This window comes from Suillus fuscotomentosus, assembly GCF_016647785.1.
Source record: "Suillus fuscotomentosus strain FC203 chromosome Unknown F5891scaffold_70, whole genome shotgun sequence".
Lineage (NCBI taxonomy): Eukaryota > Fungi > Basidiomycota > Agaricomycetes > Boletales > Suillaceae > Suillus > Suillus fuscotomentosus.
The window spans coordinates 180,371-199,039 of record NW_024539582.1 but is presented as its reverse complement, the minus strand read 5'-3'; the positions used below and the strand labels follow the sequence as shown (position 1 = coordinate 199,039).

Here is an 18,669-nt window from a genome sequence, read left to right as displayed (position 1 = left end):
CCTTATGTTTCTAATTAGTATGATGATATTGACACAACCCTCAGCGAAATTCACTGGCCGGGCGGCTTGGAGTGCATCATGGGCCCAGACCTATAGCACCCTGCACTGCCCTATTAGCACAAGCTGCAGGGCACACCATGTGCTTTGACACCTTTCCCCTCGATCATAAGGGAGACTCTGCTTTCGGGACGCAGATGCGGAGTGATGATGATCAGGTTGGGATGCGGCAAGATGGGGGGGGGGGGGGGTAATGGAGTTGCCAGATATGACAACATTTTTGATGCCTCAGGTCAGTACTATCTCTTGGACGGTGGCTGGTGCAGTCGGTCATCTTCTTATCATGGTCCTTTAACTGTTATGCTGTTCAGGTGACCAGGAGCCCTTGCGTCCTGCTAGACGATTTCCAAGACATTTCACAGACACCCTGCCTTTGGAAGAAGATCTCAATCACTCAGATCACAATGATGCCGCAGCTCCAAGCCCCCCTGCCCAATTCAGAATAAAACGAGTGCTTTTGATGCTTCGAGATACGCTCCAAACCTCCTTCAACTCATTTGGTCTTTCTTGTTTATATCCTCGGCGCCCCTCATTTGAGCCAGACAAATTCATTCCATCATCACTACTTGCCACGACATCTCCAACCATCCTTCAGTCACATGAGTCCAGTTTGTCTTCAATAATATCCGGCCCTCCCTACCCCTTTCCCAACATGACCATATATCGTCTAATGTCTTGGATGAATACTGGTACCAGTCGATTATCGGAATCCAAGGTTGCGAGCCTTGTCAAAGATGTAATACAAGCGGAGGATTTTGATCAAAAACATCTCGACAAGTTCTCAGTGAAGAAAAGCTTACGATGCTTGGATAAGGAATTGGATGGAAAGAAGGACAGGATCGCATTCCCAGATGACTGGATTGAAACTAGCGTCACCATCAGCATACCTACCAAATCCAAGGAGGATGACGCAAGGCCTTACACTATTCCAGGATTCCATTTTCGCCCTCTTGTTGAAGTAATATGCGCCGCTTTCTCTGACATTCAAGCTGGAGCTTTCCACCTGTTACCCTTCAAACGAGTCTGGAAAGACCCTCTAGATGATCATCAAGAGCGTATATATGATGAGCTGTATACATCAGAAGCTTGGCTGGAAGCTCAGGACGGTATTCAGAGGCTTCCAAGAGAACCTAGGTGTTCTTTAGAAAGAGTCATTGCAGGCCTGATGTTTTTTTCAGATGCCACGCATCTTGCAAATTTTGGTACTGCAAAGGCCTGGCCTCTTTACATGTATTTTGGAAACCTTACTAAGTATGTGAGATCCTCGCCATCATCAGGGGCATGTCACCTTGTGGGATTTCTGCCTATGGTGAGCCCTTTTGTCACCAGTGATGGCATATTTCATTAACATAATTGGTATCACAGCTTCCTGATAGTATTAAGGATATTCTGGCCAGCCTACCTAGCATGTCAAAAACTGGATTGTCCTCCCTTCAAACACACTGCCGCAGGGAGCTGTTTCAAGCATGTTGGGATATTCTGTTAGATGAAGACTTTTGTCATGTGTATAGACACGGGATTATTCTGAAGTGCGCCGATGGAGTTCTACGCCGCGTGTTCCCAAGAATATTCACCTATTCAGCTGATTACCCAGAGAAGTATGGTACATCTTTTGATATTCACATATTAAATGTCTAATGTACGCATTTTCAGAGTCTTAATAGCGACTATCAAGGATATGGGATGGTGTCCCTGCCCATGCTGCCTCACTCCTAAATCCTCATTTGGTTTGCTTGGCCTTGCAAGTGACATGGCAAAGCATTTCAACAATTTAAGGTCGTATGCACGTACTGGGGTTATGAAGGCTAGAGAATTTATATATCAATCAGGAAACACTGTTGATGGGGCAAAGGTAGACGATGCTCTGGGAGAAGGCTCATGGGTACCTGTGCTGGTAACCTTATTCTTTTTTATAGCTGTATTGATCACTCACAGCTTGTGGGCATAGAATCGATTTGCTGAGAAGCTGGGATCATTAGGACTAGACCCATTTCGCATGCTGGTGGTGGACTTTATGCATGAGTGTGAACTGGGAACATGGAAGGCTCTATTCACCCACCTCATCAGGCTTCTGTACGCTATACCCGGCGGTGATAAACTGGTGGCAAACCTTGATGAAAGGTATGAGGCTCCGCACATTTTCATTGACTAACTACTAATATGAGCTCAATATTCTGGCATCCCAAGGTTTCGCCAGGTTCCTTCCTTTGGCAACGGTGTGATAAGAAGATTTGCTAACAACACGTCTGAAATGAAAAGGTTGGTGGCAAGAGATTTTGAGGATATCTTGCAGGTATGATGTTTCTACATCATGCATTAGCGTCAATAACATCATCTATTTAGTGCTCTATTCCTGTGTTTGAGGGGCTGTTCCCAGCGCCTCATGACTCAATCATTCAGTCCCTCCTATATCGCTTTGCACAGTGGCATGCTCTTGCAAAGCTCAGGATGCATTCTGAGTCTACGTTGAGTGTTCTACAAGAAACATTCACTAATTTGTCTCAAAGGTTGCGCCATTTTGCTTTTTACACTTGCAATGCCTTCAATACTGTGGAACTGCCGAGAGAGAGGGCTACTCGTCAGAAAAGGGCTTCTCAGGGTTCTGGCGCTCAGAACATGCCCTCTGGCTCCAATGGCCCTAGGGTCAAAAAATTCAATCTTGCGACATACAAGTTTCATGCTATGGGAGACTATCTCAACACCATCAGATTCTTTGGGACAACGGATTCATTCACTACACAAATAGTGAGTCACTAATTCATTGGGACTGTGTCACAATCTCTCAATCAGCTAACATTATGACAAGGGAGAGCTTGCTCATAGAGCACTCAAGGCTTTCTATCCGCTTACTAGCAAGAAAGATACGCCATTGCAATTGGCCAGACATGAGAGACGTAGACGAGTATTGAGGAGAGTAGCAGAAGCTGGAGCTTTGGCTGCGTCTAGCAATAGATTATCCACTGATGCTTCGCCTTCAATATCTGCAGTAACCGGTCACAGTGTTGGCACCAATCAAAACACCCCAGTCAAGTTGTTCACCTTTCTTGGGCAACATGCAGGAGATCCAGCTCTCAAGGTATAATAGCATAACTTGAATACATCTCCAACGCTCATTTTATTTAGGGCTTCATACCAAAACTAAAGGACCACATCCTATACCACCTACAGAAGCTGGACATTGATTATTGTGACCACACATTCTCAGAAGAAGAGCGCAACACTGTGATCATTCCCAACAATACAATATACTCTGTGCAGACTATGCAAATTCACTACACAACTTATGACCTGAGAAGAGAATACGACACCATCAATCCCAGAACGCATCCTGATGTTATGGTGCTTACTGGGGAGAAGACTCCTACTCATCCATACTGGTATGCGCGCGTTCTAGGTATCTACCACATGGACGTATGGCTCAACCAAGGAGTTCGTCCATCAAAGCAACACCTAGAAGTCCTCTGGGTCAGATGGTATGCAACTCTACAGACACATGAATCTGGGATGCACATTGCACGTCTTCCCAAGTAATGGAGAAACAGGACGATCACTGATTGGCTGACCTGGGTAGTTTCTAGCAACTTGTGCATAAAGGTGACAAAGGTGGGTGTTGCAGTTGAGTGAAGAGAGGATGTTGCGGCAGTAATTTCAGGGGAGTAGGGAGGCGTGAGTGGTGGTGTAGAAGCAGAGCTCGAAAGAGACACCGAGAACCATAGGAAGCATATCATTTTGCAAATTTTCTCTGTGATGTAATGTGATGATCTCTTTAGAGAGTCATCGAACCAATCAATTGGCCGAGGGGCATCTTCGGATACTGGAGGCTTTTGGTGAAAGGGATGTGCATGCTGGTCCAACTGTTCAGGTGACGGGCGAGGGGTGTGAACGGGTCACGACCAGGGTGACGCGTCTTGAGTGCGCGGAGGTGTTACTTTTGCTAGATCAAAAACGAGACATGAGGACAAAGGCAAGAAACACGTACTTGGATGCATGTACTAGGTGGCAGAGACGTGACCTGTGGTGCGCGGGTGTCTGGTTATTGCCTGATCTAACCAGCATAAAGAAGACAAAGGTAGATGAGCCTTAAAATTGATTAGAAGACTAAGCACAACGTACTTGAATCCAGTACTTCCGAGTTAGCACACCCAATGTCAGCCCTCACACGACGATTTTCATCTAGTAGATTTATCGCGGATACTACATCCCAACTGTTGTCAGTGAGTGTTCATTGATCCATGCAGATACTAGTGTCCTATGTCTCACCTGTTTACTAGTCCAATGCAGCGCCAGACGGCTCAAAGCATAGTGTAAAAAGCCGTGACATAGTGTGGCAAAAACTTCCACATCCTGCTAGTGATGTGAAAACACCACCCATACTTGAAGAAGTAGCCGCCCCTACTATACAAGACGTACAAGACGCCCCCGAGCCCATCTACTGCCACCCGAGCGAGTCAGACAAGCATGCGGTTAGCACTGTGCAGCAGTTCTTCTCCGTCGCTACATTCAAGTTGGGACACATCATAATGCAAGGGTTGCCAGTGGTGCTTGGTGATATTGTGTCGCATTGGTTGTATTTGCTGCTCTTGTGGCTTTTCCCACTTGCTGCAATGCTTCTACCTTTCACAGCTTTGTTTCACGTCTCATTTCCCATCACCATTCATTGTTACTTTCCTCGCATGATTGGAACATCATGTAACTATGGCCTCAACATATCAGACCAACTTCCAGCAACTATATCTATGGCTGCACTCTCTGTGATTGAAACCACTGCTCCATCAGTTGCATTAGCTGCACCTTCACTCATGGATCACATCACAGCGTCTAGAAGCGACTTTGTAGCTACATCTGGGGTGTTCGGTCCTCCCGAGTTGGCCCCGATAGAGGAGCATGTCAGAGTGTTAATAAAGGATGTCCTCAATCAACACTCGAAGGACACCACAGCGCTCCGTGACTATGCCCTGCGGTCCGGAGGTGCTACAATAATTCCTGAGTTCACTTCTGAAACTTTTTGGAATCTTTCTGTTGGACGTTGTTGGTTATTGAAAGTCCAATCACTCTTTACGGGAATTGACCTACAGTTGCTGCACGGCCTCTCAGCAGAGACAGTGCTCCTTGATGATATGAAACATGGAGGGTGCTGGGCATCTCCAGGTTCTCACATACGGCTCGGCATTTCTCTACCTCACCAGCTTTTTGTTGAACAAGTGACCATTGACCACGTACCTCTTCCGGTTGCGCAAGACATCACTACTGCACCTCGAAAGGTTATCATCTGGGGTTTAATCTATTCCGAAGAATCAATCATTGTCCCCCCTGACCTTGATTTTCAACTGAAAACTACTGTCATGATGGGCGGCTCATTCACCGGAACATACCTGGAGATTATCAGCTTCGAATATGATGTCTTTCATCAGACTCACATCCAGACTTTTGCAGTGTCGAGGGAAATAGTGGGTCTTCAGGTTGACTTTGATGTCATCGTCGTGGAAGTAATGAGCAATTAGGGATCACAGGTAGCGACTTGTATGTATCGGGTGCGCATACATGGATCGCCCATATACAGGGAACGAGAGGCATAACTTTAAGCTACGCTCACAACACACTTACTTTATCACTTATCACATGGCCCTTCCCTTTATATTCCATCACTTTTCATATCATATACAACATGGTTCCTGTGGCATAAGTACTTACATTCCTATGTCCATGCCATTCCCAGCAATGAGGAAATAAGTAACATCAGTCCCATTGCAGTACTGCTTCTCACATGACTGCAGCATGAGTCAATTCTTGACTAGTGGCAGTCATGTCTTTCTAGCGAAGAAAGTCGTATAACATAAAATCTGAGTTCAATAGGAAGAAAGCATTCAAAGTGTGACTAAAGGGGGGAAAACACGAACATAAACAGAAAGATGTGCCTTTGCACTGGCTTCTCAGCACGATGCTGTTTCTTACCATAATGCTATGATGATGTTATACCAAGGTACCATGGCTGTCACTCTGAACGCTTGTGAATTGTAGCCGAGCCACATCAGCTCTACCCTAAACCTACCAGTCTTGCAACTGTCAATGAGGACACTTAGATTGTCCTGAAAACACAGGGCAGAATCTCATCTGATTGGCTGCTTCCAGACATGACAATAGATTATCACGCTGGTACAACAGGTTGATCAGACATAACTTTTGTGTGAATGACGGAATTCACATTGTGTGCGAATTACACCTTGAAACTTGCAGGAAGAGTGGTTTTGTGGCCTGGATGTAAAAGACTTGTGATCAGTGCGCTTGGCAGCACTACTTGAGTCTGGAAAAGAAAGTGCAATGAATTCGAACTCACAACAGCGCAATGCATCTGCCGTGGTGGAATGCGAGTATGCACCAGTACACGATGACCTGTCATCACCCTGTTGTAGGGCTCGCAGCGAAAGTTTATGACTCCAAAAAATCAATAATTATATGGGAGACTCAACAAACATGAACCAGAGACAAGCCACCTCATCTAGGACGGAACGTCAACCACAATTCGGCTGCTATTGATTCACTCAAAAGCTAAGGAGTGCTTTAGAGTCCATATGGCCTGAGAAGTCTTGGAATACAAGCTGTTTTTATCGCAAAAATGACAATGAGAGGGTTCTGGAACATCTTGGTGCTATCAAGTACACTCGATGAGAAGAAAACGCACAATTACCAGAACGATTGTTAGAATGGAAGAGACTGGGCTTCACACTGCGGCAGGACCGCTTCAGCACGGCAGCCCACAGGTAGCCACAGGTGTAAATTGCGCTGGCTAGATGAATGGTCATCACACCATTTTTAAGACTGCCAGAGCAATTATGCGTCAAATCCTAGAATAAAACTAGTACTGAGAGCTTGTTTGTCCCAGGCGGACTTGTGAACAGCCTGTTGTGGCTTGATGTGTGACAGTGCGTGACAGTTATTCATTTAGCTCGTTCACCGTTCCCTTCTGCCATTTCTCATCGTCATGCATGCTGTCCCTCCATCAATGCATCACTTCCCTCTCCAACTACCTCAACGCCAACTTATTCTTCAGGGGCCATATAAATTATATTTTCTGGTGACAGTGTCTGGAGCATTGAGGAGGATTAGGGTAATGTTTTCTTGCTTTGCAATGACGGGGCTGAAATGTATCTGTAGCTATGATTGACCCTCAAATGTCCTGTAAAGCCCCCAAGTTATCAGGACGCCCTGTTTGGCACAATGATTCACTGCAATTGGCATCCGATGAGTGCGATGGGAGCAGAGTCAATGACGAGTGTGGTGACGACTTCAGCGACACTTCCGCATTGTGATAGTGGCTGTAGTGTCTCGTCTTTTCTGTCATTGCTTCTATCTACCGTTGCTTGAATTATGCATACATGCATCGCTACCCTTGTATGTGAGTCAGCTCCACGTGTCCTCGTGCTCATCCGAAATGCACAGCATTCTCATAATTTTCTGGTGATCCTTGCAGGAAACATGCACATATATCATTCAATCAGTCTTTGCTTTTACTCGCAGCTATTTGATGGGCGACTTCAAGCTGCACTCTCACCTTATGCAGAACCTGCATGTTCCCAGTCGTAGTTATGACATTGGTCGATCGAAGCCGCCTGGGCGAGCGTTTTAGAGCGCATATATCCTCGCTTTAGTCGACCGTTGCATATGTGTATTTGTTGTGACTTGGAAATAGGTGGGAGGCGCATATCCTGGTTGCGTATGCCACTTCAACTGTTTATCTGATGCAGGATACACTGCCGCCCTGGATGCCGTCAAGGAGAATGTCGAGGTTCTGTGGAAGCTTGATGTTCTCAAAACCTCACCAACTAGCGAGCTCATCACACCTCCTGAGGTGGCTTCACTGGACACTGCTTCTGCCTTGCAGATGTCTGAGACAGAGACTCGGACAGAGACTCAGGCAGACGCCCAGGAACCGTCACTCGAAGATCCAGTAGTTGAATCATCACCTCATGTTCGTGACCACCTCGCCACCCAACTTCACTGGGATGAACTCCTCGTTCGAACCCCTCATGTCCCAAGAATATGCCTGATTCATTCCTCTGGGTGACGCATACTCCTCTTGTTTACGACGCCTTGCCTTCCTTGCCTCCCACTATCTTAAATTTGACTCCTCTGCACTGGCTGAAGAACATATGCCTAGGTGGCAGGTTTTGCGTATGAAACCCCTGCTGAGGGTCTTTTACTGCTCAATGAAGGTGTGCACGTAGTTGGTATGAGCACCATACCTGAAGTGGTGGCTGCGTGAGAAGCGAATCTCGAGGTCATGGTGCTGAGCCTCGCTACTAACCAGGTAGTCGTGCCTGATACCTACAGGAGTATCAAATTAGAGGTTGAAGTGTTCTCTACAAGCTCGACGATCTTGTCCGTCCGTACATTTACAAAATTCTTGCACTATATAGGCCTCCCCTTGCCTTTACTGCTCAGCAATACCCCACCCGCAAATACACGTATTGAGACATTTTGACTTCTATGGTTAGGGCAACTTCGCTGTCACTGAGGAGGATGGGGTCGGCATTCTCGACTAGTGATGTGCTTGAACCATTCAGCGAGCCTGATCAGCTTCAGCAATAAATGTCTGTGATAATTTGGCGAGATACAACTCACGTAAGAACTGCAGCAGGGAGCGTAATATCAACTGATGGGAGGGATCGCAATGCCTTTTGCTCTACTGCATTCAGAGATGCAAACCAAATCTCATCATAAAAGTTCTTGGGAAGACCTGGAACCGGGCTAGTCTTCGTATCGATACAAGATGAAGGGTATCTGCGATGGGGGAAAGCCCCCCGGCGAGCCCCCCCATTAGTCTTGAAACGAGTCGATAGGTGTAACATATCAAACACTCGTAGAAAATCTGTGACCTCAGGACTGCGCCAAGGCATCTTGGTGACCAGATAACGAGTTTTGCCTCTACGGTGTTCTGCTTCATCACCACTCATGACCTCGTAAGTGAGCAACTCCCATAGCCCTTTAAATTTCCGAACACCTCGATGAACATTGCAGGACTCAGCGCGACAAGTGCGAAGCTGCATGGTATTCAGAGATTGTGAGTTATCGCCAAGAAATTCCATACTGATCGCCGTCTCGCATCTGCCGCCTCTGCCTCCCCTATGTCAAGTTCGTCTTCTGGGCACTCATCCTCAGTCTGGCATGAGCACTTGTACTGTCTCTGAAGTGCAGGAATATGCCTCTTAAATGCTTGAGCTACAGCATCAACATCTGCACATGAGAACCATCCGGATTCCACAAAGTAAGCGGCAAAGAGTTGAGCAACTGTCTTATTCCATTTATCCGCCAGCTTTCCAAGGATATTCACTCTAAAGTTGTCAAGAGTTGGGCCACCTGCTCCTGTTTTCTCGAAATTTTCGATATCTTGAGTATTCGGTAAAGGACCAAATGGCGCATATTTGTCCTTCCTCTTCATGAGTTGCAATGTAAGTTTGCAAACTTGTGACTGTTGCGCCATAATAAGCATTATTTAGAGCGCCATCGTAATTAGGACACATCACTCACATGAAGATTGTTAGTCTCAACTGAATGGTGCTGAGTTTCTGCACATTTTGGCTTGGGTACGCGACTACGGAGTTGGTGGGACTCAGCGTCACGTTGAACCCTATCCTTAAGAACATGTTTGAGTGCACCAAACATATCTTTACATGTATCCAGAATGAGCGTCAAAAGGAGTATGATATCCCCCTTGCTAGCTGCCTCATCCTGATGAGAGTGAAACCATTTGTTCTCACCAGATAAATGAACAGACTTACCTCAGGACAGTCGGCGAGAGTTTTCATAGCGTGATGCTAGATGAAAATGATAATCCATAAGATGATTCAAAATCGCCTAAGACATTGATACTCACAATTCGGTTGTCTTTTCGTCCAATGTCTTCACGGTTGACATTAAGATCCTGATTGTCATTGTCATTTTCATTGTCATCCCAGTCGCTATGGTTATACTGGTTGTCATCACCACTACCATCTTCGGTATGATCTGCGTCTTGATTCAACGTCTCCACCACAGGATTGTAATTATTATGTTCGAAGGAATACTCACTGTCACAGTCCATCACACGACCCTTGCCCTTGGACGTCCCGGGAGGCTTGAGAATCTTATGCCTATGGTAATGTTGCTGCTGCCCTTCGCTTGACGATGAGTTTGCACATGACTGCTCATCATCGGAAGGAGCATTGGAGTCGACAGTACTTCCGGCTTCAGAATCGATTCCTTCGTTATCAGATTCAGGATACTGGTAAAATAGTGCTTCACATGTGTCTGGTCTTTCATCCATTGCGCGACCTTTGACTTTTGATATCTCTGGCAGACTGGCGTAATTGGATTCATGGCAAAGCTCCTCCAGCTCATCCAGCTCATCACTCGAACCATTGTACGATTGTTTTCAGAAGAACCATTAGAATATCTGTCGCCAAAGTCGCTTCTGGCGTAAGATTCAGGATGCTGGTGAGATGATGTCTCAAGTGCATCCAGTATATCTGTGCCAGATTCCACGCCACTCAGGTTCATGATGCAATCTTCTCCTAGGGCTTCCGAAGTCCGGTCTTCATCACACTTGCTCGATGAGTACGATTCAGAACGGTAGTGCGATGCTTCGAAGTTAATGGTGTCACCATATTCATCAAGACCACTGTTGACCAGATCCTTGCATGCGCTGGGAGATTGTTCTATAACATAAGATGAGAATAAAGTGCTAGGGCACCCCACAGTTCTGAGCGCATACCCAAGTATTTCGAAATAACTTGTGAAGGAATTTGGGTCGAAGCTTGACATGTGGTGGCTGCTATGAGGCATCAGATCAAATCAAAAGAGATGTAAATGACTTAACTACCTGCAGGATTATGAGCTAAGAAGTCATCTTCGCAATGGGAAGAACAAGCAGTGTCCAGAACGCCTGAAAGCAGGCCGTGTTAGTCCCTTTTGATGATTCAGACATGTGGATGTACCTGGTGCAGTGGCATCAGGGATTTGTGGCCAAGGAGGACATGACGAATTCTCCTTAGACAGCAATACTTTAGGAATGTAGGGTTTTGACTTGGCTACACATTTCTTCTTGCGAATAGCGGCAACCAGCCGAGGGGCCAGTATACTGTGACAGGGGTATGCGAATATTTTCATGAGTCTTTACACGCTTATGACATGGCGAGACACTGCGCTCTTCATGATCGGAGTTGCGAGAATGTTTTGCAACTGGACGGGGCGCTGGAATACCGTGACGATTTCCTTTGGTAACTTTTTGACGCTTACGAGGTCGTGCCTTGCTATGAATGCGCTCTTCGCCCAAATCACTCGATCCCGCGGGCGAGGGCGATGGAGAGCTGCGAGAATGCTTTACAGCTGGCATATGAGACATCAGAGGATGGATGGGGAAGAAATAGAAAGATCATGATTGCAATATATAACCTTGAATTTTGAGCCGCTCCATGAAATCTAAATGTGAATGTAGGGCAGAAGAAAGAGGGACAAAGAAAGCTTGCCATTGTTTGTTCACTTTGTTAGTTCGCTCATGCAATACTGAGGATGATATAAAGCAAGATCAAGGAGGCGCCTTGATTGCGGGAAGTTCGGGTGAGAGGCCTTAGATAAAGTCAAGTAAGAAATTCTAAGAATAGCACACTCAGATCAGTGAGATCGCTCCATTTTGCAGGGCAGTCCAGCTTGGCTGCGGCTGCTGGAGAGTCAGTAAAAGAGCCTGTGAGCGCTGAATGTTCTAGATGTTCAACCTCGGGTCCAGACAGATGGCCTGTTGATGTTGGTGGTGGGCCAACATTTAAATTAAAGTTGGTTTTGAGTCTGTGTCAGCCGAGGCACGAGCCTCGCTAACACAGATTAAGTCTACGCATTAGTAAGCGAGGTGGCGCATTGCACCTTCAAGTTACTGTCTTCGTATTGTCTACTCTATAACTCGTTCATTCATTGCACCCGCCCACCACTCCCTTTCTCAGGTTAGACAAAACCCTCAATCTCATCCAACACACCAGCATTTTGTCCAACGCACTGCGTTCGCTTCCTAAGGATTCAAGCTTCATGCGGGGCGGCCTGATCAGTACCCGCCCGCCCATCACATGCATCACAGCTCACCTTGAAACCCTTAGGTTCGTGCACATGCACTGGGCCGAAAAGCCAGGCTTTTACCCTAACACCTTCATTTTTGTTGACTTAGTATACTTTGACTCGCAATATACAGTTCATTACTCAATTCACCTTGTTTACCGCTCGCCGAACACCACACATCGAGGGCGTAGAGTGCATTCCCAGGTGTGTTGGTGACACGCGTACATACTCTTTACTTGTTTGAACATGCTTGTTTGCAGGCTCACGAGCTAGCTCAAACTCTTGTGTGCTGAAACAATGTTAGCCATCCAGCTACCAGGGTCTGATGTCTTATATGCACTTAACGCTCTATTTGAGGAGCACCCAAAGGCAAGCATTGGCAATGACGGCCTCATCAAGCTTCCCATCGAGGAGTTGCCACTTCTCTTACAGCCATTCTTTCCGAGAGTTGAGGACTTATCGAGGGTCATTGCGTTACTAGCTGATTCCCACCGTGACCCCCATACGAGAGTGTGTGCATCGGATTTTCTTGTGGCACTTGACCTCTTCTTAGAATCTGCATCGACTCGAATATATGGCAATTGCAACATAACTCATGATCTAGATGATGAGACACCTTCGCGTGAGAATGGAGCATACACTAAAGTCTTGCGCCATTGCGAAGATCTTGATCGCCGCTTGGATGATGTGGTAGTCCGGTTGGACGCATTAGATTTAGAAGACTTACCAGCCATGGAGCGCCGAGTCGCTTATGCCTGCAAAGAAATTGTAGGTTTAGTTTCTGAGTTCAAACATACATCGCTTATATTTCGATTCCAACGAAGAGGACCTTAAATCATCATCACACCAGGGTAGAAGCCGAATTGTCGCAGACATCAAGACAGGTTGTTGACGTCTCCCGGGATCAACATTTGCTTCAGACACGATTGAGTATGTTTTATAATTATCTGGTGTTGCCTGCTGAGCCTTTGTCTAGAAAATTTCAAGTCGTCGTTATCGAACCTCCGCAAAATGCAAGTCTCTCTTCCTACAGCCCAAACAGATAGGGAGGTGGAATCTGCTCAGGCTGGTGGTGTTCGTTTTCTGAGCCGAAATCTCGCTAATAGCTATAATGATGCTCTGCCCAAAAATCCTGACCCATATCCAACATCGTGTACTCCGTGGGATCATCTGGAGCCCCTTCAGTGACAAATTCCGTATTATACGGGCCACCCGACCTGCATAATATCCCGTACAAGACGGGCCAGCGGACCATGGGCCCATGTTGTGTACATCCTCGATGATGACAGGTGGGCCGGAGGGCATATTATTTCCGTTGGAGATGGGTGGGCCCATGCATGGCAATGATATATATTTCATTGATGTTCACAGATGGGCCGGGGGGGATATTATCACCAATGGAGATGGGTGGGCCCATCTGGGCAATATGTAGAGTAGGGTGTATTACATATACGGGTGGGCCGACGTAAGGTGCATTACATAGATGGGAGGGCCGAAGTAAGGAAATGTCACATATACGGGTGGGCCGAGGGTGTGGTAAAATATTTATCGCATAGACAGGTGGGCCGACAAAGGGAGTATTGTATATATGGGTGGGCCGATGTAGGGTGTATTACACAGATGGGTGGGCCGAGGTAAGGAAATGTCACATATACAGGTGGGCCGAGGGTAGTGTTGCCGCTGAAGCGAAGTGACTTCGAGGTAAATTCGCTTCACTTCGAAAACATGAGACTTTGGTTGACTTCGTTGTTCCGAAGTCAGTCGAAGTGGCACTTCATCCACTTCGAGAGGTGAATTGAAGTTACCACATAGATTAATCATTAACACTTGCATGTCTGAAGCCTGTTATGTCCCTCCTAACTATATCATATTTCATTGTAAAACATCACTGTATGTCCTAAGTACATTCAATATAGGCTTCTCACACATGATCTCGAACATTCGCCGAGTCGGTTCTGTGATATTGAACCGAAACTTGAGAGAAAGGCTACCCTGAAAGTTTCACCCTCACGGTCTCTGACTCTCTGTCTCGAAACAAAATTTCCACTACTCCCCATGTACAATCCAACAGCAGGTTTTCTTCCTAGTAGTCGGTCACAGTTTCCTTCATACTCACCTGCAACACTGGGTATCCCAAGGCCTGAGAGCTCCAATAGTCATAGCCCATCAGTTTCACCATTAGTGACACCAAACGGATCTTTCGATGCTTTGCGAAACCTCTCTCCACCTCTGCATGCCCCTCCTGGTAACCACTATGCCCAGTATATGATGCCCATGCAGCATGTCAAGCTGCTGCAGTAGATGTGGGGCCCAGGCCCTACACGACCCACTTTGAATTCGAGTCCATCAATCCTAATGCACCAAGATACAGGTGTCCTGCAAGACTCAACTGCTCCTGTCATTAACACGGGAACAACAGCAAAAAAGGGTGGCCGCTGAAGGATCTTCAACTCAGCGGAGGGTGCAGCTGATATAAATGTTGAAGGGAAGAGTAAGAGTGCGATAGGCTCGTCCCTTAGGTGATGCAAGAGAGCTGGGATCCACAAATATAAGCAACTCTAGGGGTAATGCACGAGGTGCGCAATAAGGCGAAAGCGCGGGAACAAAGGCGCTATAGGGGCGCGAAGCGCGGGAATGTCGCGTGTTGTAAAGCGGAACTGGGCGAAAGCGGTAGGCGAGACTTAATGAGACGTTAAGGCGTGAGGTGTAATGCGGATATGACCACTAGAGCTAACTGCTACTAGGGCTTGTGATGATATTGTTCAAAACATAGATAAAAACTCGTAGTAGTATGATGGTAGTAGAAGGTTGTGGTTGAGAGATAAAGTGTCAAGTTAAAAATGTAAAAGGTAAAAGGTAAAGTGTAAAGTCCAGTAAAATAAACATGGTACGATGTTCAAATAAATGATAAATGGAGAAATACACACCTGGGAACTTGGCTGGACATGGGAAAATACTCTGGGAGGTCAGGCGCCCTATGGCGCTTAGGCGCGGGAAAGTTCGCCTAAGGTGCGCGCAAGTCGCGCAAGTGTCGCCTATGTCGCATTTGTGTCGCCTAAGTCGCGCGCGTCGCGTGAACGTCGCGTTTATCGCGCAAGTGTCGTGTTGTATGCGTAGTACTGTAGTCATGACCTACATCGCAATATGGGCCATTGTGAGGCTACTCAGGATTGAGTCTCTACACCGCAAACATAAAAAACCAGTTGAGGGCACAGATGATCAGAGTAACACTCGGAAGCAGAGCAACAAGAAGAGAAAGTCGAATTCAGGTGCCATGGCACAGCCACCCAATGCTGCAGCTGTTTGTGGTGTTGGTCCGGTTTTGAATCCTGCATCAGAGAGTGTACCTGCTGCAGAACCAGCAGATGTACTTGTCCCTCAGCATGAAAATGCAAATGTAGGTGGATCTCGCCAACCACGAGAGTCGAGGGCAGTTGCAACTGATGTTTGGTACTTTTTGTGGGCCCTGAACGACAAGGAGAGGCCAGACAAGATGCCAGAAAATCAACCTCGATTGATGGCAAAACCAGATTGCAAATACGTGGCATGTTGTCTTTGTGGGTGAGTCCTATATAAATTCCTTTGGTTGTCAAAAATTTGAACATTATGAGGACAGTGATGACGAGAAAAACCCACGATGGAAGGTGTGGCAGCTTAGAGACAGGATGACATCATGCTACCGCGAGCATTTTGACAACCAACACCACCAGCTTTGGAAGCAGATATGTAGGAATAGGTCACTTAAATCTAGGCATCGAGCACATCATTCTGTGAGCGGAGACTAACGGGTATTCTCGGCAGAAATGTTCCATCACCTGTTGATGCGTTGGGTAGCTGTTGATGATCAGGTGTGTTTGCAGGCTGACTCGAACCTAGATACTGATCTCACAAGTCATTTTGTGTACAGAGCTTCAATGTCTTGGAATGTCCAGAGTTTCGGGAGCTTCTCTTATACCTTGGTGATGGGAAAATCAATGATGCCGAGCTCCCTCACCACACGAAAATAACGCAAATGGTCTTGGATGAATACCGCACAGAATATAACAAGACAAAAGATGATTTAAAGGTGTGTAATTACCACTATTTCGATCCAGTTTGTTATTGATTATTTTCGCCACTTATACAGAATGCTCTGGGACGCATCTCCATGACCACGGACCTGTGGAGTGATCCAAATCGTGATAGTTACATGGCAGTGACATCCCACTTTATGATGCGGGGCGAGAAGAACAGACTCGAGTATAGGACTTGCCTTGTTGCTTTTCGGTATATCGGAGGTTCTCATAGTGGCGCTAATCTTGGTCAAGAGTTTTTGAAAATCACGGATGAGCTCGAGGTCACAATCAAGGTAAATTTTGCTGCCTACAATTTGTCGTGTCAATTGAAGGCAAACTTCAATTCTAGTTCGGTCAGATTACCATGGACAATGCATCCAATAATGATACATTTATGTTGGAGCTTGAAATCGAGCTGGATAAGAGAGGCCTTCCCTTTGATCATGCTGGAAATCGTTTAAGGTAATTCTGGTGCTGATTTTTAATGGTGCGGGAGCTGAATCGTCACAATCCTCCAACTTGAACAGATGTTTTCCTCATGTCGTGAACCTCGCAGTGCAGGCCATTCTGAAAGAGCTGAAGGAAAATCCCATTGGACCTGTGTTGGAAGCACCTGCCAGTCTTTCCCCCTCCATGGACCATCATATTTATGCTAATGCCTTGTCAAATGATCCTGTTGGACAATGTCGTGACATTGTCAATTCATGCAGACACTCAGGGCAGCGTCGTCGTCGTCTCCAAGCTGTCATTGAAGAAGGGAACAACAATGGATATTGGAAGGGTAAGCTTCCTGACAACAAGGATAAATTGCCTGTGCTTCGCCTTTTGCGAGATTGCTCGACTCGCTGGTCATCAACCTTCAAAATGATTGATTGTGTTCTCACATTGCATCCAGTAATTTGTTCTTTGCTTTTGACTCTCGTCATTCAATGTTTACTTCTTTCGACAGGCTATCCAGTCATTCCTGCAAGAAATACAAAACACTGACATTGCCCACCTTTCGATGGACTCAAAAGACATCGATGTCCTCCGCGACATTCATCAGATTATCGAAGTCCCCCATGCAGCTCAAGAGCTGCTTGCAAGCGAATGTACTCCAACCTTATCAATGGCCCTTCCCGCATATGAACTACTACTGACGAAATGGATTGAGCTGAAGGAAACCATTTTCGAACTTGCCCATTATATCGAAATCGGCCTCGACAAGCTCACTACCTACATTCATCAAGGGAGGAAAACGCGGATCTATGCACTAGCAATGAGTTAGTTGGAGATTCATTTCGTGGTTGAAAATTTACTGAACTTTGGATAGTTATCAACCCAAGCTTAAAATTTGAATGGATGAAGGTTCACTGGGACGAGAACGATGTAAGAAAAGCACGGGAATGGACATTAGAAGCGGTACGTCAAAACTTTGTTGTCTTTTTTCAGTAGCGCTAATGTTCAGTTTATAGATGACATCTTACCGCACAGCGATGCGCTTGGAACGCGAAAAAGTACCTACACCATGCGTATCAGCATTACAGCTCCCTTACTCTGCGGAAAGTTCTATGTCTGTGGCTGCGCAATCATTGATGGTGGGATTCGGGCGCTTGACGAAGATTAACACAAGTGTTCGACGTTCAACTACCTCATCATTGAGCACCACCTTAGCTACACCACTCCCTCAGGCTCCGAGTCCTCCTTCGTCATTTGGCCAGTCAATTCCAACACTCACGCTGGAAGAGCAGGTGCAACGGGATTTAGAGGAAGATAGGAAAGATGCCGAGCGAGAAATGCAGCGCTATGAAGAAGCGGCACTTCTCGATGCCACAACTGAGCGCACAACTGATATTGTTCGTTTTTGGGAGGTATGTGCATTGTTTAGTTTTTTCAACTATTCAATAAACGAACATAATATTTTATAGCAAAAAGAACACATATTCCTGCTGCTGTTTCGCATTGCAATGGACGTCCTTCCCGCGCAGGCTTCATCGGTCCCTTCTGAACGAGTCTTCTCATCCAGCAAAGAGACATGCACGGATCGGCGTGCCAACCTCTCGCCAACTGTTCTCGAAGCTTTACAGATACTGAAGTTTACTTACAAGCAAGACCGGTTGAATTTCACATCCCATCTTGTTGCAGAAGAAGAAGATTATACTATTTCAGGGCCAGTATCTAGGAATGCCATTGACGAGCTCATGGCGGCGGGCAAACTCGACGAAATTGCTCAGCTGCTCGCAAATGAAAATAAAAATGAAGACTAATCTTCGTCTTAGATTTCTAGTATGCTAGCTACTAGTTACATTTGATTACTAATGTATTCTACTTGTCTCTGACTTCGCGAAGTGTAACGAAGCGCACTTCGAAAAACTTCATTGACATCGAAGTCTACCGAAGTGTCTCGTATTTCCACTTCGATTCACTTCGATTCACTTCGCGGCAACACTAGCCGAGGGTGTGGTAAAATATTTATCACATAGACGGGTGGGCCGACATA

General features: G+C 46.2%; 5 protein-coding genes across 5 annotated transcripts; 4 read left to right on the top strand and 1 right to left on the bottom strand.

The window, feature by feature from the left end:
- Positions 1 to 4,856: 4,856 nt before the first annotated feature.
- F5891DRAFT_960610 (uncharacterized protein) lies at positions 4,857 to 5,558 on the top strand (the record flags this gene model as incomplete). The annotated part of the gene is made up of 1 exon (XM_041375751.1): positions 4,857 to 5,558. The coding sequence occupies one exon, from the start codon at positions 4,857 to 4,859 to the stop codon at positions 5,556 to 5,558; it is 702 nt and encodes a 233-aa protein (XP_041220741.1).
- Positions 5,559 to 8,672: 3,114 nt separating this feature from the next.
- Positions 8,673 to 9,535, bottom strand: F5891DRAFT_960585 (uncharacterized protein; the record flags this gene model as incomplete). Its single annotated transcript, XM_041375747.1, has 2 exons — positions 8,673 to 9,095; positions 9,143 to 9,535. 2 exons carry the CDS (start codon positions 9,533 to 9,535, stop codon positions 8,673 to 8,675), a joined length of 816 nt encoding a protein of 271 aa, XP_041220740.1.
- A 2,897-nt stretch (positions 9,536 to 12,432) lies between these two features.
- F5891DRAFT_1194519 (uncharacterized protein) lies at positions 12,433 to 13,323 on the top strand (the record flags this gene model as incomplete). Its single annotated transcript, XM_041367941.1, has 3 exons — positions 12,433 to 12,903; positions 12,960 to 13,065; positions 13,112 to 13,323. The coding sequence occupies 3 exons, from the start codon at positions 12,433 to 12,435 to the stop codon at positions 13,321 to 13,323; spliced, it is 789 nt and encodes a 262-aa protein (XP_041220739.1).
- A 2,758-nt stretch (positions 13,324 to 16,081) lies between these two features.
- F5891DRAFT_893471 (uncharacterized protein) lies at positions 16,082 to 16,393 on the top strand (the record flags this gene model as incomplete). Its single annotated transcript, XM_041373332.1, has 2 exons — positions 16,082 to 16,201; positions 16,262 to 16,393. Coding segments are annotated over 2 exons (252 nt in total), but the record flags the coding sequence as incomplete, so codon positions are not given.
- Positions 16,394 to 18,166: 1,773 nt separating this feature from the next.
- On the top strand, positions 18,167 to 18,430 carry F5891DRAFT_897741 (uncharacterized protein; the record flags this gene model as incomplete). Its single annotated transcript, XM_041373398.1, has 1 exon — positions 18,167 to 18,430. A coding segment is annotated over one exon (264 nt), but the record flags the coding sequence as incomplete, so codon positions are not given.
- Between the last annotated feature and the right edge of the window lie 239 nt (positions 18,431 to 18,669).